The following is a 25,591-nucleotide window of genomic DNA, read 5'->3' on the forward strand; positions in this document are numbered from 1 at the left end:
GATGGATGGAGAGGTGGCAGAGGATGGATGGAGAGGTGGCAGAGGATGGAGAGGTGGCAGAGGATGGATGGATGGAGAGGTGGCGGAGGGTGGATGGATGGAGAGGTGGCAGAAGATAGATGGATGGAGAGGTGGCAGAGGATGGATGGATGGAGAGGTGGCAGAGGATGGATGGATGGAGAGGTGGCAGAGGATGGATGGATGGAGAGGTGGCAGAGGATGGATGGATGGAGAGGTGGCAGAAGATAGATGGATGGATGGAGAGGTGGCAGAGGATGGATGGATGGAGAGGTGGCAGAGGATGGATGGATGGAGAGGTGGCAGAGGATGGATGGAGAGGTGGCAGAGGATGGATGGATGGAGAGGTGGCAGAGGACGGATGGAGAGGTGGCAGAGGACGGATGGAGAGGTGGCAGAGGACGGATGGAGAGGTGGCAGAGGACGGATGGAGAGGTGGCGGGGGATGGATGGAGAGGTGGCGGAGGACGGATGGAGGGGTGGCGGAGGACGGATGGAGGGGTGGCGGAGGACGGATGGAGGGGTGGCGGAGGACGGATGGAGGGGTGGCGGAGGACGGATGGAGAGGTGGCGGGGGATGGATGGAGAGGTGGCGGGGGATGGATGGAGAGGTGGCGGGGGACGGATGGAGAGGTGGCGGGGGATGGAGGGAGAGGAGGCGGGGGATGGAGGGAGAGGTGGCGGGGGATGGAGGGAGAGGTGGCGGGGTGTGGAGACTATTCACACCTATAGATATTACAGAATTAATCAGGGTGACTCTGCGTTCTCTGCCAGTATAAGGCGCTGCAGCAGGCGGGGCGGGGGGAGGAGGGGACCTCGTACTCCACATAGGGGGGTCTATAGCCACTGATGCACAGCCCTGTGCTCCGGACATCACAGCTTCAAGATACAATAACAAGGATATAACAACTACAGAGAAAGGGCAAAACCAGATTGTCTCATCCGCACTGCGCCACTGCCACAGCCGCCGATACACTGCATGGGTTACACTGGAAAACTATTCATGAACAATAATAATATTCACCTCCTCATCCTCCTCATCCTCCTCTTTTCTTCCTCCTCTTTCTTCCTCTTCCTCTTCCTCTTCTTCTTTCTTCCTCCTCTTCCTTCCTCTTCCTCTTCTTCTTCTTCTTTCTTCCTCCTCTTCCTCTTCCTCTTCTTCTTTCTTCCTCTTCTTTTTCTTCCTCTGAATTTTTTCCTTTCTGATCTGCGGCTTGTCACCTGAATAAGTGAAGGACCTGTGATGATGTCATCACCATGTGACCAGTCATGTGAGGGGGCGGAGCTTAGCAGTAGCTTATAAATGGTGATAGAAGGCCCTTTAGAGGGATAAAATCATGTGACCTGAGGGGGTGGAGCTTGTGCTGTGTGATGGGGTCGGTGGTTTTCGTCCGCAGAGGGCGGGGAAATGCTGGGAGTTGTAGTGTTTATCTATCTCCTCTGTGTATGACCTGTGATATCAGTGAAAGCCCAGACATGCAGGGAATTGTAGTTCTACTTCCTCCCTGTAATGTCCTCACATATCCCATCACAGCAGGGTGGGCATGCTGGGCCTTGTAGTTCCCTCTTTCGCTCCTGATGTAGCAGTGGTGGACAATGGTGGTCGTGTTCCTGCCTCTGAATCCACCAATCACGTTCTGTAGTGTGAATGGTGTCCTGCGTCTTCTGTAAATAGTGCGGTGAGCTGTGAATTGTTGTGTAGTGGGATATCCCTGTGTAAGGTATAATGCAGAGGTTATACAGTCAGGTCCAGAAATATTTGGACAGTGACACAAGTTTTGTTATTTTAGCTGTTTACAAAAACATGTTCAGAAATACAATTCTATATATAATATGGGCTGAAAGTGCACACTCCCAGCTGCAATATGAGAGTTTTCACATCCAAATCGGAGAAAGGGTTTAGGAATCATAGCTCTGTAATGCATAGCCTCCTCTTTTTCAAGGGACCAAAAGTAATTGGACAAGGGACTCTAAGGGCTGCAATTAACTCTGAAGGCGTCTCCCTCGTTAACCTGTAATCAATGAAGTAGTTAAAAGGTCTGGGGTTGATTACAGGTGTGTGGTTTTGTATTTGGAAGCTGTTGCTGTGACCAGACAACATGCGGTCTAAGGAACTCTCAATTGAGGTGAAGCAGAACATCCTGAGGCTGAAAAAAAGAAAAAATCCATCAGAGAGATAGCAGACATGCTTGGAGTAGCAAAATCAACAGTCGGGTACATTCTGAGGAAAAAGGAATTGACTGGTGAGCTTGGGAACTCAAAAAGGCCTGGGCGTCCACGGATGACAACAGTGGTGGATGATCGCCGCATACTTTCTTTGGTGAAGAAGAACCCGTTCACAACATCAACTGAAGTCCAGAACACTCTCAGTGAAGTTGTTACGGTTGCTGCGAGCACTGGAGACTAAGTCCAGATTTCTTACTACTGCACATGTGCGAGCGCTGGAGACTAAGTCCAGATTTCTTGCTACTGCACATGTGCGAGCGCCGGAGACTAAGTCCTATCTTGGAGCCATTGCACATGTGCGGGTGACATCATCGCTGACACGAGGTCACATGTCTCTGACACCTTCTATGCCGATTGGTCGCTGGTCATGTGCTTGTGATGCCTTGCTCGGTGATAGGCCAGCATGACGTCACTCCTGTCGTTCTGGCAGCGGATTGGCTCTGGTGTCCTCCATCTTGGATGAGGCACAGAGTCTATATAAGACCCTGACACACGCCGCATGGCGCTCAGTCCTCTTGGTTCATGCATAAGAGTAGACGCTCTGTGCGCGTTCCTCTAGGCATTCCTCTGTCTATGCTAGGTGAGCGCTACCGGCAGGGTAGCGTTCTTATACCTTACAGCTTCGGCTGCTGTCCGTATCCTTACCTCTTAGGGGAGCGGACATAGGCAGGTGCCTGAGGCACATTGGTCTGGCTGGGCCTTGTGGTTCGACTCGTAGGTGGACGTTGCCGCTAGGGTAACGTTCCTTATACTGCGTCTGGCAGTTGTTCGTATCCTCGCACACTAGGGGAGCGAACAGAGGTAGGAGCTTTGTGCGGCTTACGCTGCTGTTCGTCTCTTTTGCACCACTAGAAGAGCGGACCTAGGTAGGTGCCATTTCGCACACATTGCCTTTGTCTCTGTGAGTATTAACAGAGATCATTCCACACACCCTCCAAGTAAGGGAGGAATTGCTTTACTTGCTTATTATATCCTTCTGTGAGTTAACAGAGGTATTGCACTCTGCCATAGTCTGCAGCAGAGTCTTTGCACGGTGGACCCTGACTGTCTGATACTCCTTTAGGTTATCAGACAGCCCCCCGTAACATTAGGACTGAGCCAAGGGTCTGGCAGTTATGGCAGAATATCAGCAGTTACACCGTTACATACAAGTACTTGAGTCACGGCTCAAGAGTATAGAGGATAAACCTCAGACCATGGTGACATCTGCACATGATCCTCGACTTGCTCTGCCAAACAGATATTCTGGCGATGCCAGATCATGTCGTGGTTTCATTAGTCAGTGTCAGATACACCTAGAGGTCAACTCTTCTCGCTTCTCTACGGAGAGGTCCAGAGTAGGCTTTATCATCTCCTTACTTCAGGACAAAGCCTTAGAATGGGCGACTCCCCTATGGGAGCGCTCTGATGTGGTTACTCTGAGACATCAAGACTTTCTTGATGCTCTTAAGGCGGTATTCATGGGTCCGCAGGTTACCCATGATGCGGCCCTGAGACTGTTAGATCTATCTCAGGGTTCGTTATCCACTAGTTCTTATGCCATTGCTTTTAGAACTCTGGTGGCAGAACTAGATTGGCCAGAGAAGGTGTTGATTCCTATCTTCTGGAGAGGGTTGGCAGGCTATGTCAAGGATGCTCTTGCTACTCGTGAGGTCCCTGCTTCTCTGGAGGACTTGATCACAGTAGCAACGAGGATCGATGTACGCCATAAGGAACGTAGACTCGAGGTCTCTTCCTCACGCCCTAAGCATCGGGCTATTCCAGTTGTTGAGGGTCCACTACCATCTTCCTCAGCATCTGAAACATCTCCCACTCCTATGGAGTTAGGTCATACGTCTTCCAGACTACGCAAGTCTGGTCCTCCTATATGTTACGTATGTCGTCAGGCTGGGCACTATGCCAACAAGTGTCCTAGTCGTCAGGGAAACTCCCTGGCCTAGTAACCATTAGAGGGGGGTTACTAGAGACGTCTTCTGCACCCTCTAAGTGTTGTATCCCAGGTCAGCTCTCGTTATCTGAGAATACATGGCCTATTATGGCTTTTGTGGATTCCGGAGCTGACGGGACTTTTGTGTCCTCAGGATTTGTAAAGGGACACAATATTCCCTCTATCATGTTAGAGGCGCCTATTCCTGTCCGTGTTGTTAATGGAACTATGTTGTCTGACTCCATTACATTGAGGACAGTTCCCTTGCGCCTTTCCCTGTCTCAGGGTCACATAGAGGAGATTTCTTTTCTTGTTTTGCCTGAGGGTATAGACGACGTCCTTCTGGGTCTTCCATGGCTTCGGACTCATGCTCCTCACATTGACTGGGAGTCTGACAGCATTATTAGTTGGGGTTCGAAATGTCAGTCCCGATGTCTTCCCTTACCACCTAAGGTCATTGCGGTTGCATCTACTGATCTCTCTCCCATACCTACACCCTATCTGGATTTCGCTGACGTGTTCTCCAAACAGGGTGCTGAGGTTCTTCCACCCCATAGGCCGTATGACTGTGCCATAGACCTTATCCCAGGTTCGGTTCCACCTAAAGGCAGGGTTTACCCCCTGTCGATACCTGAGTCGGAGGCCATGTCGACCTATATAAGAGAGAGTTTAGAGAAGGGGTTCATTCGTAAGTCTGTCTCTCCCGCGGGAGCTGGGTTTTTCTTTGTTCGGAAGAAAGAGGGTGATTTGCGTCCCTGCATAGATTACAGGGGTCTCAACGCAATCACAATAAAGAACAAATACCCATTACCTTTAATTTGGGAGCTCTTTGACAGATTGAGAGGAGCTCAAGTTTTTACAAAGTTGGATCTGCGGGGTGCGTATAACTTGGTACAAATTCGAAAGGGTGACGAATGGAAGACCGCTTTTAACAACCGAGACGGTCACTATGAATACCTCGTCATGCCTTTTGGGTTATGTAATGCACCCGCAGTATTTCAGGACTTCGTAAACGATGTGTTCAGGGATTTACTGTTATCCTCAGTAGTGGTGTATCTGGACGACATCCTGATTTTTTCTCCTGATCTGGAGACTCATCGTCAGGATGTCGTTCGTGTCCTTTCCCGTTTAAGGGAGCACTCATTGTTTGCTAAACTCGAGAAATGTGTATTCGAGCAGTCCTCATTGCCTTTTTTGGGTTACATTATCTCACAAGAGGGCCTGGCTATGGATCCTGCGAAGCTCTCTGCTGTCCTGCAATGGTCCGAACCTCATTCCTTGAAGGCGGTGCAACGCTTCTTAGGATTCATAAATTATTACAGGCAGTTCATACCCCATTTTTCTACTTTGGTGGCCCCTTTGGTGGCCTTGACTAAGAAAGGTGCTAATCCCAAAGCCTGGTCTACTGAGACATCTCAGGCTTTTGAGGCAGTAAAAAGACACTTTTCAACTGCTCCCGTTCTTCAAAGACCCGATGAGAGTAAGCCCTTCCTCTTAGAGGTTGATGCCTCTTCAGTGGGTGCTGGTGCGGTCTTGTATCAAAAGAACGGTGCAGGTAGAAAAAGGCCGTGTTTCTTCTTTGCGAAAACCTTTTCACCAGCAGAGAGAAACTATACCATTGGGGATAGGGAACTGCTCGCCTTGAGATTAGCCTTGGAGGAGTGGCGTCACTTGCTGGAAGGAGCGAAACATCCTTTCCAGGTCTATACAGACCATAAGAATCTGACGTACTTACAAACCGCTCAGCGTCTGAATCCTCGCCAAGCCCGCTGGTCCTTGTTTTTCTCCCGCTTTCACTTCTCCATCAACTATCTGTCTGGGAGTAAGAATAACAAGGCAGACGCCCTGTCTCGCTCTATGCTTTCTACCCAGGAGGAGATTGACGAACCTCGTCTTATCCTTCCCTCCAGGGTTTTTCATACGCTCTCCCCTGTGACGTTAGACCAAATCCCACCGGGCAAGACCTTTGTTCCACCTGATCGACAGAATGATATACTGTCATGGGCCCACACCTCAAAGGTGGGTGGGTGTGACGGGGTGTACAGCAGAGCAAGGAGAGACAACAGGCCGAGGAACGATCCAACAGGTTTATTCACAAGAACACTGGAACAGCACACGATAAGTCCACGTAAAACAGATTCGGGGGCCCTTCCCGACAATCCTCGGACCGGATTACAAAGCAATCGTCCTTACAGTAGTCCAAAGAGTTCCACACAATCCCACGGGCCGCCACACAGGCCTAGCTCCGTCCCTGTCCACAGCCACACAGGCTGGAGCTCCTGCTCCCTTCAAGTTTCAGCTCACTCTGAAGTCACAAAAAGGGAAATGCATTGTCTGTGCTCCTTGACCAGCCCACCATGTTCAGGGGGTGGGGGTCACACATCCTATCATCAATGGTTTGGTCCATCACAGGGCTCCAATAGGTCTGCCAGCCACAGTAGATGAAGGGATCCCCTGCTGTGCAGAACAATGACTATTCCTTCACTGGCCAATTCAATTACAGATTAGATACACAACTCTGGAAAGAAGAGGACAGGCTATTTACATAATCACATTAGATGCCAAGACTACAATTGTATGAGAGAGACACATTGAGACCAGTAGCTCCCCCAAGGAAATACATGAATTACAACTAATACAACCAGGGAAATATGCATATCATGACATAGTATCACAGCATATACAGTGAGAGGGTAAATTACATCTTCACAATCCCTCCCCCTCCCAACTTGTGTACGTACTAGGGACCTCTACAGGTCACTGGTTAAGTACACACAGGCAGAGCGTTACTTACATGTGGCTTCATGCAGCCACGAATTGGCATCGTAGCTCTCCCACATCATTGCCCAGGAGAACAGCTGCAGGCAGACCACCCATCACCCCAACCACACATCGCCTGACCCCAAAACCAAAGTTCAGATCCACAGTGGCTGTGGGAATAGTCCTCCATTGTCCACCAGCCAGTTCAATAACAATCCCAGGTCCTCTATGGATTGCCTCAGGCCGAACCACTCGGGGATCAGCCAGTGTGAGGAAAGCACCCGAGTCACAAAATCCAACAAGTCTCTGTCCATCCAGCACAACCTCCTGCAAGTGCTTACCTCGATGAGCAGAAGTCGTCATAACTGCGGGTCGCACCCCGTAAACTCCTGGTGGTGCAACATGGGGGCTGAGTCACTAGGCCAGTCCTCACATAACGGTGCCACATCTTCCTCCATGGCGCTGGGCTGTAAATAATTAACAATCCGATTGGGTGCAGGATCAGTCCTCATTTGAACAGCTGGGCAGGAGACTTGCCGATGCCCTGGCTGTCCACATTGATAGCATCTGTGCTGGGTCTCCCTCCATCCAAGGCGTCCTCTTGGGTAAGGGGTAGGGGAACTTGGAGGCCGGCTCCCACCTAAAGGTGCTGTAGGGGTTTGAGGATGATTCCTCCATGGCCTGGCTGGGCATGAGGCCTGCAAATGCCCGGGATGCCTACAAACATAACACCTGCGCTCTGTTACTTCCTCTCCCCGGCGTATTCCAGAAAGTGCAGTAGAAGCAACTGGAGGCACATTAACACGGGTATCAACATGTGTTGGCTTAGAGGAACGGGGAACAATGGGGACAGAATAACTGGGGGCATCCGGTGTTGTGGAGCTGTTAGGCGTCTCTCCATCCTCCAACAGAACCCTCCACTGAGGCTTGATGGTGAGAGCCTCATCAGCGAGAGCAGCAGCTTCCTCCACTGTCGCTGGTTTTCTCTCACGCACCCATTCCCGGATCTCAGCGGGGCACTGGGCAAAGAATTGTTCTTTTAGGATGACCTGCAGGAAGGTCTCCCAAGATAAGGCCTCCTCTGCCTCCAGCCAGCGATTACATATTTGTTTGAGTCTATGAGCATATATCTTAAAAGACACTTCCCCATCACAGGCTAAAGCACGGAACTGAGTCCTGTAAGTGTCTGGGGTCACAGCATAATGTTTTAGAATAGTCTGTTTAATCTCCGCATACTCACAGTTCCACCGAGGGTCCATAGCTCTATAGGCTTCAGCAGCTCCACCCTCTAAGAGCCCAACCAGATGCCGGACGCGCTCCCTTTCTGGGACTTCCATTAATCGACACTGATGCTCAAAGTCCTGGAAGAAGCCCTCAATGTCACCTGCAGCCTCATTAAACGGCTTAAAGTCTTTGCGGGACACTCTGGGAAGTTCCCTTATGATGGGTGCTGGGGTTACAGTCTGTCTGGAACCTCTCGCGGCTTCCACAGCGAGCTGCTTATCCAGCAATGCCATCTCCTCCATCCTGCGCTCCTTCTCTTCAGCTCCACGCATGGCCTCCCTCTTATCTTCTATGGTGGCCTCATCTCCAAGCAGTGCCATCTTTTCCTTGTACCACACAATCCATTGACTTTTATGGGTATTTACCTCCAGCTCCCGTCTTTCCTCCCTTTGCTGTGAGGATCCTTCCTCCACGTCATTTTGCGAGCAGACTCCTTCTAGCGCCTCAATCAGCTGCTCCTTGGAGAGTCCTTTGAAACGAACTCCTACTTCACGGGCCTTTGATTGCAGGCTCCCCAAAGTCCAGGTCTTGTACTCTGCAGTGCTGGTTCCTGATGTTGAGCCATTGTCCTCCATTCCTTCTGCTCTGATCCCACCGCTGCCACCAGTTTGTGACGGGGTGTACAGCAGAGCAAGGAGAGACAACAGGCCGAGGAACGATCCAACAGGTTTATTCACAAGAACACTGGAACAGCACACGATAAGTCCACGTAAAACAGATTCGGGGGCCCTTCCCGACAATCCTCGGACCGGATTACAAAGCAATCGTCCTTACAGTAGTCCAAAGAGTTCCACACAATCCCACGGGCCGCCACACAGGCCTAGCTCCGTCCCTGTCCACAGCCACACAGGCTGGAGCTCCTGCTCCCTTCAAGTTTCAGCTCACTCTGAAGTCACAAAAAGGGAAATGCATTGTCTGTGCTCCTTGACCAGCCCACCATGTTCAGGGGGTGGGGGTCACACATCCTATCATCAATGGTTTGGTCCATCACAGGGCTCCAATAGGTCTGCTAGCCACAGTAGATGAAGGGATCCCCTGCTGTGCAGAACAATGACTATTCCTTCACTGGCCAATTCAATTACAGATTAGATACACAACTCTGGAAAGAAGAGGACAGGCTATTTACATAATCACATTAGATGCCAAGACTACAATTGTATGAGAGAGACACATTGAGACCAGTAGCTCCCCCAAGGAAATACATGAATTACAACTAATACAACCAGGGAAATATGCATATCATGACATAGTATCACAGCATATACAGTGAGAGGGTAAATTACATCTTCACAGTGGGCATTTTGGTATTAGGCGGACACGAGAGTTACTGGAGAGGTGGTATTGGTGGCCACACTTAGCCAGCCACGTCAAGAGATATGTCGGTTCCTGCTACTCGTGTGCTCGCAACCGTCCATTACGGCAGAGACCGGCTGGACTCTTGCATCCTTTACCAGTGCCAGATAGACCATGGGAGGTGGTAGGCATGGACTTTGTGGGTGATCTTCCATGTTCACAGGGACATAGATTTGTGTGGGTCATTACGGACCATTTCTCCCGGATGGTTCATCTCGTACCGTTATCGAGAATCCCATCTTCCAGGGTACTAGCCAAACTATTCCTCAAGCATGTCTTTAGGCTTCACGGGATGCCAGATCGTATCATTTGTGATAGAGGCCCGCAATTTACTTCCCGTTTCTGGCGAGATCTTTGTAGCCTTCTGCAAATTGAGTTGAATCTCTCTTCGGCATACCATCCGGAGACCAATGGTTTGGTTGAGCGTACCAATCAATCTATGATTATATACCTTCGACACTTTGTTGCTGAGAACCACGATAACTGGTCCTCCCTCCTACCCTGGGCAGAATTTGCCTTTAACAATTCGCTGGCTGAGGCCACTGGGCAGACACCGTTCGTACTCAATAATGGGCAACACCCTAGGGTACCGGTACCGTTTCCCGCTGCTGCACCTCCTCCTCTTGTGGCCGACTGGGCAACTAATGCCAGAGAGGTTTGGGATCGGACTCAAGAGTCGATCCAAGCAGCTAAGGACCGTATGAAGACGGTGTCCGATCGGTTTCGTCGCCCGGCTCCTGTCTTTTCTCCAGGGGACTTTGTGTGGCTCTCTGCAAAACACGTGAGACTTAGAGTGAGCTCTGTCAAATTTGCTCCTCGCTTCCTGGGTCCTTATGAGGTTCTTCGACAGGTAAATCCTGTAGTCTACCAATTGAAGTTACCCGTCCATCTTAAGATTCATGACAAATTCCATGTCTCACTGCTAAAGCCGGCTATTTTACCTCACGCTCGTGAAGTGCACTCTCCTGCCTCTGATTCCTCTCGCTCTAGCTATGAGGTACGAGCCATAGTTGGTTCTAAGATGGTTAGAGGGCGCAGGTTCTTCTTGATAGATTGGGAGGGTTACGGCCCGGAACATCGCTCTTGGGAGCCTGAGGAGGCTGTCCATGCTCCCGACTTAGTTGCCGATTACCTGCGTTGCCGGGAGGGGGGCCCTTGAGGGGGAGGTACTGTTACGGTTGCTGCAAGCACTGGAGACTAAGTCCAGATTTCTTACTACTGCACATGTGCGAGCGCTGGAGACTAAGTCCAGATTTCTTGCTACTGCACATGTGCGAGCGCTGGAGACTAAGTCCAGATTTCTTGCTACTGCACATGTGCGAGCGCCGGAGACTAAGTCCTATCTTGGAGCCATTGCACATGTGCGGGTGACATCATCGCTGACACGAGGTCACATGTCTCTGACACCTTCTATGCCGATTGGTCGCTGGTCATGTGCTTGTGATGCCTTGCTCGGTGATAGGCCAGCATGACGTCACTCCTGTCGTTCTGGCAGCGGATTGGCTCTGGTGTCCTCCATCTTGGATGAGGCACAGAGTCTATATAAGACCCTGACACACGCCGCATGGCGCTCAGTCCTCTTGGTTCATGCATAAGAGTAGACGCTCTGTGCGCGTTCCTCTAGGCATTCCTCTGTCTATGCTAGGTGAGCGCTACCGGCAGGGTAGCGTTCTTATACCTTACAGCTTCGGCTGCTGTCCGTATCCTTACCTCTTAGGGGAGCGGACATAGGCAGGTGCCTGAGGCACATGGTCTGGCTGGGCCTTGTGGTTCGACTCGTAGGTGGACGTTGCCGCTAGGGTAACGTTCCTTATACTGCGTCTGGCAGTTGTTCGTATCCTCGCACACTAGGGGAGCGAACAGAGGTAGGAGCTTTGTGCGGCTTACGCTGCTGTTCGTCTCTTTTGCACCACTAGAAGAGCGGACCTAGGCAGGTGCCATATGTAGTGGTTCGTGTCCTCGCACACTAGTGGAGCGAACGCAGGTAGGAGCTTTGTGCGGCTTACGCTGCTGTTCGTCTCTTTTGCACCACTAGAAGAGCGGACCTAGGTAGGTGCCATTTCGCACACATTGCCTTTGTCTCTGTGAGTATTAACAGAGATCATTCCACACACCCTCCAAGTAAGGGAGGAATTGCTTTACTTACTTATTATATCCTTCTGTGAGTTAACAGAGGTATTGCACTCTGCCATAGTCTGCAGCAGAGTCTTTGCACGGTGGACCCTGACTGTCTGATACTCCTTTAGGTTATCAGACAGCCCCCCGTAACAGAAGTAGGTGTATCTGTCTCTAAGTCAACAGTAAAGAGAAGACTCCATGAAAGTAAATACAAAGGGTTCACATCTAGATGCAAACCATTCATCAATTCCAAAAATAGACAGGCCAGAGTTACATTTGCTGAAAAACACCTCATGAAGCCAGCTCAGTTCTGGAAAAGTATTCTATGGACAGATGAGACCAAGATCAACCTGTACCAGAATGAAGGGAAGAAAAAAGTTTGGAGGAGAAAGGGAACGGCACATGATCCAAGGCACACCACATCCTCTGTAAAACATGGTGGAGGCAACGTGATGGCATGGGCATGCATGGCTTTCAATGGCACTGGGTCACTTGTGTGTATTGATGACATAACAGCAGACAAGAGTAGCCGGATGAATTCTGAAGTGTACCGGGATATACTTTCAGCCCAGATTCAGCCAAATGCCGCAAAGTTGATCGGACGGCGCTTCATAGTACAGATGGACAATGACCCCAAGCATACAGCCAAAGCTACCCAGGAGTTCATGAGTGCAAAAAAGTGGAACATTCTGCAATGGCCAAGTCAATCACCAGATCTTAACCCAATTCAGCATGCATTTCACTTGCTCAAATCCAGACTTAAGACGGAAAGACCCACAAACAAGCAAGACCTGAAGGCTGCGGCTGTAAAGGCCTGGCAAAGCATTAAGAAGGAGGAAACCCAGCGTTTGGTGATGTCCATGGGTTCCAGACTTAAGGCAGTGATTGCCTCCAAAGGATTCACAACAAAATATTGAAAATAAAAATATTTTGTTTGGGTTTGGTTTATTTGTCCAATTACTTTTGACCTCCTAAAATGTGGAGTGTTTGTAAAGAAATGTGACAATTCCTACAATTTCTATCAGATATTTTTGTTCAAACCTTCAAATTAAACGTTACAATCTGCACTTGAATTCTGTTGTAGAGATTTCATTTCAAATCCAATGTGGTGGCATGCAGAGCCCAACTCGCCAAAATTGTGTCACTGTCCAAAGATTTCTGGACCTAACTGTATGAGCCCCGAGGAGTGTGGACAGGGACAGCGGGAAGGGAAGGCGGCCGTAATGGTGTGCGCTGTAACGCTGGACTGGGAATTGAATAAAATAACGATTAAAAATACTTCTCCCCGACCTTTATACTCAGGTGACTGGGGCCAAAAGGTTTTCCAAGCTCGATCTTAGAGGGGCTTATAATATGCATCCGGGGGGTGATGAGTGGAGACGGCATTTTTAACCTCCGAGGGTCTGTGTGAGAATCTGGTGATGCTTTTGGACTGACCAGTGCACCCGCTGTTTTTGTTATGGATGATATGTCTTCTGATTACATTGGAAGGTTTATTGTGCTTTATCTGGATGATATTTTGATTTTTTTCGCCTAATCTGGATTCTCATTATGAACATATCCGCTCTGTGTTATAAAGACCTACAGAGAATTCCTTGTTTGATAAGTTGGAAAAATGTACATTAGCTGTTCAGGAAATCTCCTTCCTCGGGTTCATTGTGTCAGCGATTGGGTGGTGGACCCTGGAAAGATGCAAGCGATAATTGATTGAGTCCAACCTAGTGACCTTAAAACATTGCAACGTTTCCTGGGATTTGCCAATTACTACAGAAAATGTATCAAGGGGTTTTCTCAAATTGTTAAACCTCTGCCTGATCTCACACGTGAGGGGGCGGATCTGGGGGTTTGGTCGTCGGAGGTGTTGGGGTCCTTCTGGAGTTGAAGAGTTGTTTTATGTCCGCGCCGGTTCTTATTCAGCCGGACCTCACGAGGCCGTTCCTTGTGGAGGCGGATGCCTCTGAGGTAGTGGTGGGACTGGCAATGTCTCAAGATCCTAAAACGTTAACCAACTTGCGGCCATCTGCCTTTTCTCAATCCTCGCCTGCAGAGAGACATTATGATGTTGGGAATCGTGAGCTGCTTGCTGTTAAACTTGCGTTTGAGGAATGGAGGCATTTTTTGGAGGGTGCTGTCCATCAAATCACAAAATTTGGCGTATATTGACTTGGCTAAGCGATTGACCCCTACACAGGCCGGGTGGTCATTATTTTTCTCAAGATTAAATTTTCATCACATTCAGGCCAGGGTCTAAGGGGCACTTTGCACGCTGCGACATCGCTAGCCGATTGTAGCGATGCCGAGTGCGATAGTCCCCACCCCCGTCCCACATGCGATCTCTTGTGATAGCTGCTGTAGCGAACATTATCGCTACGGCAGCTTCACACGCACCTGCCCTGCAACGTCGCTCTGGCCGGCGACCCTCCTCCTTCCTAAGGGGGCGGATCGTGCGGCGTCACACGGCAGGCGGCCAATAAAAGTGGAGGGGCGGAGATGAGCGAGACGTAAACATCCCGCCCACCTCCTTCCTTCCACATAGCTGGTGGAGGCAGGTAAGGAGAAGTTCCTCGCTCCTGCAGCTTCACACACAGCGATGTGCGCGGCCGCAGGAACGAGGAACAACATCGTACCTGTCGCTGCAGCGAAATTATGGAAATGACCGACACTACACAGATCACCGATTTATGCCGCTTTTGCAATCGTTTATCGGCGCATCTAGGCTTTACACGTTGCAACGTCGTTACCGGCGCCAGATGTGCGTCATTTTCGATTTGACCCCAACGATATCGCAGTAGCGATGTCACAACGTGCAAAGCCGCCCTTAGAACGTGAAGGCTGACGCTCTATCACGCAGTCTGGATTCTGTATTTCCTCCAGAGCCTCCATCCTCCATTGTTCCCCAGGGTATTGTAATTGCCATGTTGTCCTCTGAATTCGAGGCAGAGATCTGTGATGCTCATTCGTCGGCTCCTTCCACTACTCCTGAGTCGATATTTATTCCTGTGCACCTGAGGTTGCGTTTGATGCAGGAATTTCATAACTATGTGTTAAGTGGTCACCTTGGGGTCACGGCCACGTAGAGGGCTATTTCCAGGTTCTTCTGGTGGTCTTGTTTGTATACTGATGTGAAGGATTGTGTATTTGTTTGTGAAACTTGCGCACGCGCTAAAGTAAGTCGTGACCAGCTGGCCGGGGAAATGTCTCCAATACAAATTCCTGAAAAACCGTGCGTGGACCCATCTGGGTTTCATTACTGACATACCTATGTCTGGTGGGAAGATGCTGATTTGGGTAGTAGGTGACCGATTTAATAAGGAAGCACACTTTGTTCTTTTATCGGGGTTACCGAATGCTGCCATTTAAAAAGAGACCATACCAGCTGTCTCAATACATTTCCCTGACGAAGGTGCGCCGAAACACGTGTAGGGTTGGAGACTGCCTACACACGGTCCTGATGGCCTCAGGTATATTCATATAGATAATATTTTTACATTTGCTTGCATTATGCATGTTATATATTCCATTTGACTTAGCATCTGTGGATTTTACCCCAGTGGCTGGCTTGGGTGTCTTTACACGTGGCCATGCATTAAACTTACTGCCATATATATTACTATTAACTATAGTGCACTTTATTATTGAAAACTTTACTAGTACTCTCTGTGCACTTTATGTTTGCTTTATAGCACATGCACTTTATATTTATTAATTTGTATTGGCACTACATGGCAGTAATTTTCTGTGTATGCCCTCCTGTTTTGATCCCTTACTGCCATCTGGTGGCCTTTTTATAAAATTACACTGTTTATTTATATATTTATAGCTTATGATAAATTTGTCCCGTGCCATGGATAGTCTCTTGTCACCATTTCCCTTGCTTAAATATTGTTTTTGATTATGTGATTAATAAAGCAATAATTATTTTATTGGTTGTTCGGCTGTTTTTCTATGTATGGGTTCTATACTCTTGCAGAGTTTGTCTTCAATAGTCGGGTCAATCATTCTGCTGGGACTTCTCCTTTTTTTGTAATTATGGCTTTCATCCCCATTTTAGAGCATTTTATAGGTTAAGTTCTGGGTGTCCTGGAGCAGACACAGCCATGCAAAAACTTGGGGATGTCTGGAGGGAGGTACAAAAAAATATTTGGGTGGCCCAAAGTCGCCAGAAACAAAAGGCTGATAGGAAACATTCTTCAAGTCCCATCTTTAAGGTGGAGGATAAAGTGTGGTTGTCCTTCAAGAATATTAAGATTAAGGTACCTTCGCCTAAATTGGGTCCTGAATTGGGCCATATGAAATCTTGGAGGAGGTCAATCCAGTTGCCTTTAGACTGAGATTTCCTCAGTCTCTGCCTATCCTAAATGTATTCCATAAGTCCCCGTAAGTTCCCTTAGCCTTGTCTTCCTCATCCCCGTCTCCTCCTGTTCCCATTGGTGGAGGTTTGGAGTATAAGGGGCACAGGATTGTTGACTCTCGTAGGGTTCGCAATTCCCTTCAATACTTAGTTCATTGGAAGGGATACGGAACCGAGGAGAGATCATGGGTTCTGGCTCGTTCTGTGAGAGCCAGTCGATTGGTCAAGGCCTACAATCGGAAATTTCCTGAGAAATCTGGGGGGTCCAGTGGCCCCTCTTGAAGAAGGTGTTCTGTCACGATTCCTCTGTGACAAGCATCTTGCACACAGGTGATGCTCTGCTGCGTCTTCTTGAATTACGGAGCCGGCAGTGACATTATTCCTTTGTGCAGAGCATCTTGCATTTGGAGATGCTCTGCTGTGTTTGAGCACTATCTGCCAGGTTGTTTGATAGAACAGGATTCCATGTAGGTTCTGAGAGGTGCTTTTAGTCAGGTGTTTCGCCTTCCTGCTAATTGCTGTGTTTCATTACTGAGCATGTGTGACGCCCTGCCCGGGCCAGGTAGTCACAAATAGGGCCCTGCATTACACCTATCCCTCATAGGTAACATACAGTCAAACACATAAACCCTAGTCACCCCCTCAGAGCTTGATGGACACACCAGGGGGCGGAACCAGGCAGTTGGAAGATGCCCACCGAGGAGTCTCAGACGGCCTGAGGCGGGAAAGTAGAGAGTTGAGTTTCAGAGTTCAAGTTTGAGAGGTATGTGGGCTGGAGCTGTGTGAAGCTCCAGCAGAGGAGAGAAAAACCCAATTTGAGCAGGTGCCAGGGTAGGAGCCATGGTATCGTTGGCTAGGAGGCAGACGGAGGCCTCTGTCTGCAGGAGCCAGGAAGACGGCTCGGTGGAACCGAGGTGGACCGGGACAGGGTTGTAGCCCGCCGGTACCGACCCGGGGAACTGACTCGGAAACCGGAGCACAAAGGGGGGTACTCAGACCCTGAAGCTAGGTCCAGAAGCTACTGGTGGCTAGCTAGTTAACTGATTGCGGCCAGGACTAGAGGTCCTGTCCCGACTGAAGGCAACAGCCCAACGAGGGGGATAGAAAGCCACCGGCACGGCACAGATCCCACGGGCCAGTGTCTGCGGGCAAAGGGCTCCTCAGGCAACCAAAAGCCGGGAGCGGACTCCTGAAGTTGCAAGCGCAGGTAGTCCACCATCAAAAAAGACAGAGACCACCAGCCGGGTGGGGGACTAGACTGCAGCCGGCTCCGGGCACCGACCACCATCACCTTGGTTTACCAGAGACTCGTGTGTTTACTAAAAGTGAGTACATCAGTGCCCTCCGGCCGCCCATCTCCCTGCACCACCAAACATCCCCCCCCAACGGGTCCCTGGGCCACCATCCCTGCCCACAGAAGGGTTAACAACTTGCTGCGCAACATCTCCCCCAGGTGCCCCGTAACTGCAGCGGTGGTGTCCACCTTCACCACATCCCGTGGGTGGCATCACGAACTTAACACGGCTCTGGCCGTACAACTACATCCCCAAACCACAAACCCCCTTTTGATTGGAGTGACCGCAGGACCCCTGGGTCCAGAGACCCTCGAGCCACCCACTAAAGGTCCGGACCCGAGCGGCTCGGCTGCCGAGCACGGGGCGGTACACATGCTCTCCCAGAACCTCGCCAGTCATACTTTCTGGTTCTGCAGTTGTGCTTTTGGCTTGTGTTTGTGCTCGTGTTCTGATCTAAGTTTCTTGACCCTGGACCGTTGTTTGACTCCTCTCTGCCCAATCCCTGTTTTTGTTGTTACCTCCTGACTTCTGTCCTCAGACCATTACCTGACCACATCTCTGTCTGCTCCCTGAATCTAATACGTACGTGTACTGCCCCAGCATCAGCAGCCGGGCTGCTGCTCGGATCCAGATCCGCGGTGGCTCAAGGGATCTCCGTACCCGGGAGGGGCCGCGCGGACACCCGAAATAAAAGGGGGGGTATTTACAAGGGATTTTGTTATTAGAGTTCGTGATGCCACCCATGGTGCGTGGTAAGGTGTAGTACCACCGCTGCTGTGGAGAGCGCCCGGTGGTGATGGTATGGCAGCTAGGTGTTTAACCCCCTCCGTGGGTAGGGGGAGAATGCTCCAGGGCTTGGTGGTGGTGAGAGGGGAGCTCTGTTGGGGAGGAAAGGGTCACTGCATACTCAGTCCAATAACGCTGACACCAACAACTTGTAAACCGGAATTCTTAGCACCGCTGTAGCAGGGAGGAAGCACGCTGGGATCCCGTGCCCAATGGTGTTGCTTGATAGCCTGCGACCTTTTCCTTAGCCCTTTCTTTATTGCATGGCCCCTGTAGTGTGAAAGTAGTCGGGTCCCGCTCAACCGTAAGGCTAACGGAGTGAGCTTGCTCTCAGGGTTCACGCTTGGAATTTTCTGGACTGTATATTGAAAAAGTCCTATGCCCCTCGTTGCGCTAGTACCCCGGACCGGGCAAAGAGACAGGCGAGGAAAGAGACAGCCCGGCAAAGAGACAGCTGGGCAAGGAGACAGCTGGGCAAAGAAACAAATGCCCAAAGAGACAGCCGGGCAAAGAGACAGCCGGGCAAAGAGACAGCCGGGCAAAGAGACAGCCCGGCAAAGAGACAGCCCAGGAAAGAGACAGCTGGGCAAAGAAAAAAATGCCCAAAGAGACAGCCCAGGAAAGAGACAGCCGGGCAAAGAGACAGCTGGGCAAAGAGACAGCTGGGCAAAGAAACAAATGCCCAAAGAGACAGCCGGGCAAAGAGACAGCTGGGCAAAGAGACAGCCCAGGAAAGAGACAGCTGGGCAAAGAGACAGCTGGGCAAAGAGACATCTGGGCAAAGAGACAGCCCAGGAAAGAGACAGCTGGGCAAAGAAACAAATGCCCAAAGAGACAGCCCAGGAAAGAGACAGCCGGGCAAAGAGACAGCCGGGCAAAGAGACAGCTGGGCAAAGAGACAGCTGGGCAAAGAGAAAGCCCGGCAAAGAGACAGCCTGGCAAAGAGACAGCCTGGCAAAGAGACAGCCCGGCAAAGAGACAGCCCGGCAAAGAGACAGCCGGGCAAAGAGACAGCCGGGCAAAGAGACAGCCGGCAAAGAGACAGCCTGGCAAAGAGACAGCCTGGCAAAGAGACAGCCCGGCAAAGAGACAGCCCGGCAAAGAGACAGCCGGGCAAAGAGACAGCCGGGCAAAGAGACAGCCGGGCAAAGAGACAGCCGGGCAAAGAGACAGCCCAGGAAAGAGACAGCCGGGCAAAGAGACAGCCCAGGAAAGAGACAGCCGGGCAAAGAGACAAATGCCCAAAGAGACAGCCCAGGAAAGAGACAGCCCAGGAAAGAGACAGCCGGGCAAAGAAACAAATGCCCAAAGAGACAGCCGGGCAAAGAGACAGAGAGAGAGACAGATACAGATAGACTGATGCAAATACAGAAAGAGAGATAGAAACAGACAGACAAGGAAAGAGACAGACAGACAGCGACTGGGAGAGAGACAGAGACACCGGTACTATCCTGGGCAACGCCGGGTGCTACAGCTAGTATATATATATATTTATATTTTTTGTGTTAGTAAAAAACAAAGGCATTCATAAATATGTGTGTTAGGTTACATCAACTAAACTACATACCGGAGTCTATGAAATGGCTGAATTAACTATTTTTGGTTACTTAATTCTTATCCTCAACATCAGCAAAGACTGACACTTTACTCTCAATCCCATCCACAAGGTCATTAATAAAGAGATTCAAAACAATTGGTCCTAGCACAGATCCCTGCGGTCTCCACTGCTCCCAGTACAGATCCCTGCAGTCCCCACTGCTCCCAGTACAGATCCCTGCGGTCCCCACTGCTCCCAGTACAGATCCCTGCGGTCCCCACTGCTCCCAGTACAGATCCCTGCGGTCTCCACTGCTCCCAGTACAGATCCCTGCAGTCCCCACTGCTCCCAGTACAGATCCCTGCGGTCCCCACTGCTCCCAGTACAGATCCCTGCGGTCCTCACTGCTCCCAGTACAGATCCCTGCGGTCTCCACTGCTCCCAGTACAGATCCCTGCAGTCCCCACTGCTCCCAGTACAGATCCCTGCGGTCCCCACTGCTCCCAGTACAGATCCCTGCGGTCCCCACTGCTCCCAGTACAGATCCCTGCGGTCCCCACTGCTCCCAGTACAGATCCCTGCGGTCTCCACTGCTCCCAGTACAGATCCCTGCAGTCCCCACTGCTCCCAGTACAGATCCCTGCGGTCCCCACTGCTCCCAGTACAGATCCCTGCGGTCCCCACTGCTCCCAGTACAGATCCCTGCGGTCTCCACTGCTCCCAGTACAGATCCCTGCAGTCCCCACTGCTCCCAGTACAGATCCCTGCGGTCCCCACTGCTCCCAGTACAGATCCCTGCGGTCCCCACTGCTCCCAGTACAGATCCCTGCGGTCCCCACTGCTCCCAGTACAGATCCCTACGGTCCCCACTGCTCCCAGTACAGATCCCTGCAGTCCCCACTGCTCCCAGTACAGATCCCTGCGGTCCCCACTGCTCCCAGTACAGATCCCTGCAGTCCCCACTGCTCCCAGTACAGATCCCTGCGGTCCCCACTGCTCCCAGTACAGATCCCTGCGGTCCCCACTGCTCCCAGTACAGATCCCTGCGGTCTCCACTGCTCCCAGTACAGATCCCTGCAGTCCCCACTGCTCCCAGTACAGATCCCTGCGGTCCCCACTGCTCCCAGTACAGATCCCTGCGGTCCCCACTGCTCCCAGTACAGATCCCTGCGGTCTCCACTGCTCCCAGTACAGATCCCTGCAGTCCCCACTGCTCCCAGTACAGATCCCTGCGGTCCCCACTGCTCCCAGTACAGATCCCTGCGGTCCCCACTACTCCCAGTACAGATCCCTGCGGTCCCCACTGCTCCCAGTACAGATCCCTACGGTCCCCACTGCTCCCAGTACAGATCCCTGCAGTCCCCACTGCTCCCAGTACAGATCCCTGCGGTCCCCACTGCTCCCAGTACAGATCCCTGCGGTCCCCACTGCTCCCAGTACAGATCCCCGCGGCCCCCACTGCTCCCAGTACAGATCCCGGCGGTCCCCACTGCTCCCAGTACAGATCCCGGCGGTCCCCACTGCTCCCAGTACAGATCCCGGCGGTCCCCACTGCTCCCAGTACAGATCCCTGCGGTCCCCACTGCTCCCAGTACAGATCCCTGCGGCCCCCACTGCTGCCAGTACAGATCCCTGCGGCCCCCACTGCTGCCAGTTCAGATCCCTGCGGCCCCCACTGCTCCCAGTACAGATCCCTGTGGTCCCCACTGCTGCCAGTACAGATCCCTGCGGCCCCCACTGCTCCCAGTACAGATCCCTGCGGCCCCCACTGCTCCCAGTACAGATCCCTGCGGCCCCCACTGCTCCCAGTACAGATCCCTGCGGCCCCCACTGCTCCCAGTACAGATCCCTGCTGTCCCCACTTGTTCCAGTGCAGATCCCTGATATCTCCACTTGCCCAGAACAGATCCCTGCGGTCCCCACTGCTCCCAGTACAGATCCCTGCGGTCCCCACTGCTGACTATCGCCCATTTAGAGAATGCACCATTTATGACAACTCTTTGTTTCCTCTTTTAGCCAGTTTCTTACCCATCTGCTTAAAGTTTTACCTGGTGGCGGCCTCTGGAGCTTTATTACAACACTGTTATGTGGCACAGGATCAAATAAATCCCATCAGCTGCATTATATCCAGATCTGCACTTACCTCCTCATAGAAACCCAACATGTTGGTCGGACACAAATTAACCAGCATGGACTCATGAAAGATATCAATTATTATATTATTCTTTCTAATATATCGTTGCATGTCATCTCTAAAAATGTCCTCAAAAACCTTGCACACCTCTGATGTCAGACTTACCGGACGATAGTTGTCTGGATGCACCCTCTTACCTTTCTTAAATATCGGTACCACATTAGCCATTCTCCATTCCTGATATACTAACCCTGCTACAAGAGAGTCTAAGAAGATGAGATACAGCGGTCTGTCAATTACTGAGCTCAGCCCCCCTTAATATCCGAGCATGAATGCCATCTGGCCCGGGGGATCTGTCAATGTTTAATTTACTCAGACGCAGGCGTACTTCTTCTTGTGTTAAATTAGTTATATCGAGGGATTTTGATTTTTGCCTCGTTGAATGGTACCTGGAACAGTCAGTTCCTTGGTGAACGTTTATGAAAAGTGCCTGTTTAATATCTCAGCCTTTTCTTTATTCTCTATAATTATCCTATTTTATTCTTTATGGGGCAAATATCATCCAAAAAAAGTTATGGAGACAAAAGCCAAATTCTTTCTTTTACAAAGTTCAAAATTATTTTTTTTTAAGTCTCTAAAGTAGTAAAACAAAAATGTATACAAGTCTGGAATCATCATAATCATCCTGATCTGGAGAATCACATTTCCAGGTCATTTTTACTGCATTGTGAACACCCTAAAAATCAACCCCAAAAAAACAGTGTCAAAATGTTTACTATTTTACCCCATTTACAATTCTTTTTTACATTTTCCTGTAGGCTATATAATAAAGGCATAATAGGAGGACAAAGGAGATTGGGCAACAACGTGCACATAAAAAATTCAATTTTATTAGATAAAATCATGTGAAAAACAACTAGTACAAAAGACATATAGTAAGACAAGTCGTACCAGGATGAGGAATAATAGAAAAAAGTGGTAAAAATTAGGTGGGCAAATCAATGCCACACAGCCTGCCCATATACTGTACAGGAGTAAAAAGGCGTCACATTCCACAATTATATGGCGGCTCTCTGCCCCCACAGCCCCTTAAGGAGGCTCTCTGCCCCCACAGCCTGCCCCGCTACACCTCAGGTATTGTTCACGCTCCCTGTGTTATTTTGACAGCCGGGTCACTCATGCTGGGACATATCCATCAGTGCATACCTATACTGGGATAGCATTTCCCTTTTGTCCTTGCCTGAGTGCCCCTGTGACGCGGTGTTATTGTTTTTATGATGTGCCTATATGGAGACAATATAATTTAATATTAGTCTTGTATACTTAAGACTCTAAATATTTTGCACGCCACTTTATGCCTGCTATTGTTTTTCTCCATTAGGCTGTCACTCTATTGCTATATCACCACGCCATATAATTGTGGAATGTGACGCCTTTTTACTCCTGTACAGTATATGGGCAGGCTGTGTGGCATTGATTTGCCCACCTAATTTTTACCACTTTTTTCTATTATTCCTCATCCTGGTACGACTTGTCTTACTATATGTCTTTTGTACTAGTTGTTTTTCACATGATTTTATCTAATAAAATTGAATTTTTTATGTGCACGTTGTTGCCCAATCTCCTTTGTCCTCCTATTATGCATGCTATTTGGAGTAGGCTCTTGCCATAGGGGGTCTCCATTTATGGCCTCCATGGTGTTATAAGTATGATGGCGAAATTGTTATACCTATATAATAAAGGGAATGGTGTCATTCAAAACTACAACTTGTTACTATTGTTGGGAAAACTCTGACTGTAAAAGCACGCATCCACGCGGGATACCAAGTATCTGCGCACCAACTCTGGAGTTCTCAGGGAACTCTGGGTAACTATCCAGATCTGGCCATCCAGATAATAAAAAAATTAAGGAAAAAGAAAGAAAATAGGAAGAAAGCAGGTGCGTACTTACCAGTATCCCACGAGACTGTAACACTGCTTCCAGGGCCGCTCAGTATCCACATGCATATTCACTGCTTCCCCCGCCCACTGGCAGTCCCGGTGACTGTGATTGGTTGCAGTTAGACCGCACCCCCACCCTGTGTGACAGTGTGTCTTACTGCTTGGAATCTCATATGCTGTGTGTGTCTCTATCATGGTGTAAAAGTAAATAAAAAATTTGGGGTAGTGTCCCGTCATATAATGATACCTAGCACAGATAAAGCATATGGGTTAGAGGCTGCAGCTCCCAGTCCTGTGCTTATGTTGGCTGTGTATCAAAAGAAGAGGGACCCCATGTGGATTTTTTAATGATTTAAATAACTTAAAAAAAAACAACTTGCGGTCCCACCAATTTTGATGCCCAGTCATGATAAAACCGACAGCTGGGGGCTGATATTCTCAGGCCAGAGAGGTCCATGGTTTTTGCCCCCTCCGCCTAAAAATAGCAGCCTGCAGCCCCCCAGAATTGTCGTATTCATTAGATGTGACAATCCTGGAATTTTACCTGGCTAATATCGATTGCCCTGGTACAGTGGCAATGGGGTAATATCAGATGCTAAAAATAGCTCACAGGTGTCACTAATCTATAGATTAGTAATGGGAGGTGTCTATAACAGCCCCCCCACATTACTAATCTGCAAATGAAAAGATATAAACACAAACACCGAAAAAATACTTTCTTTAAAATAAAATGCAAAAAACCCCACCTTCTTTCATCCCTTCATTAGCCCCAAACACCCAGTTCCGAAGTAATCCACATGAGGTCCCACGACAATTCTTGCTCTGCTACATACTGAAGTCACAGCACGTGGGCTCAGAACATGTCTGCACACTGTGGGTTTCAGACAGAGACTGACTGAGCCGCAGCGATGAGCGGTGATGTCACTCAGTTTATTTGCGGTCATTTGCAGAGGTTCCCACGGTACCCCACCTGTGACTGTAGGTAACTTGACCTCAGGTGACCTCATTAAACTCAGTGATCTCACCTTAGGTGAGGTAATTGAGTTGACAGATCTGCATCTCATGGAAAAAAATGCTTTTTTTTGCCAAGAGACATAGATTTGGTGCTCAAATTTATACAATATATTCCTGAACCCAATCTGCATCTCTTGACAAAAAAAAAAAATCACATAATACCGCATCATAACACATGTGGTTTTGTTTTCTAGGAGATGCAGATTTGGTGCAGGAATTTGGTTTAGAAATTTTAGCACCAAATCTGCATCTCTTGGGAAAAAAAAACCTCTGCGGTTTTCTGCCAACAAATGCAGGTCTGTGAACTCAGTGACCTAAAGTGAGGTCACTGAGTTTAATGAGGTCACCTGAGGTCAGGTTACCTGCGGTCACAGGTGGGGTACTGTGGGAACCTCCAGCTGTGACCGGGAAAATAGCAATTCTGATCAGGGCACCACCAGTAGCCTGCTTGGAGTCCACCTTTCCAGATACACCTTCAGGATTATAGGTTTGAGATTTCTTAGCCTCCTTGCCTCTCCTCCAGAAAGCAACGGGATTCCTAGCGGATGCTTTGGCAGACTCAGAGTAGCAAATAGGTCTTTGGTACTTTGGAATGCAACAAGACGAGCGCTTTGCCTGAAGATATGGAACAGAGATGTAATTTCCAAATCTAAGGTTTGTCTGTTAACTTCCTGGAAGCATATAGATGCGTCTCAGCATTAGATGAATCACTGGAAAGAACATTAGATAAGAAAAAATAATTGCATTACTTAAAGATCTACAGGAAAAGGTCTTCTTTTAGTCCATCCCAAAACCAACCACTTCAGTACCAAGGAAAGGGAAGGACAATCAAGATGTCGGAGTTATC

The 25,591-nt window shown here is 49.6% G+C and overlaps 1 protein-coding gene across 2 annotated transcripts in view; it reads right to left on the minus strand.

Annotated features, from left to right (window-relative positions):
* The window catches only part of LOC142316916 (uncharacterized), a 144,208-nt gene that overhangs the window by 27,926 nt on the left and 90,691 nt on the right, over window positions 1-25,591 (minus strand). The window contains exon 1 of one of the 2 annotated variants that reach the window (XM_075352692.1): window positions 1,043-1,224. The exons of the other annotated variant lie outside the window; for it this stretch is intronic. Within the exon in view, the coding sequence (XP_075208807.1) occupies window positions 1,043-1,059 (17 nt within the window). The 5' untranslated portion in view covers window positions 1,060-1,224. Of the gene's footprint in view, window positions 1-1,042; window positions 1,225-25,591 lie in introns of those variants that run through there. 2 annotated transcript variants of the gene reach the window in all.

Source organism: Anomaloglossus baeobatrachus, chromosome 6, assembly GCF_048569485.1.
Source record: "Anomaloglossus baeobatrachus isolate aAnoBae1 chromosome 6, aAnoBae1.hap1, whole genome shotgun sequence".
NCBI lineage: Eukaryota > Metazoa > Chordata > Amphibia > Anura > Aromobatidae > Anomaloglossus > Anomaloglossus baeobatrachus.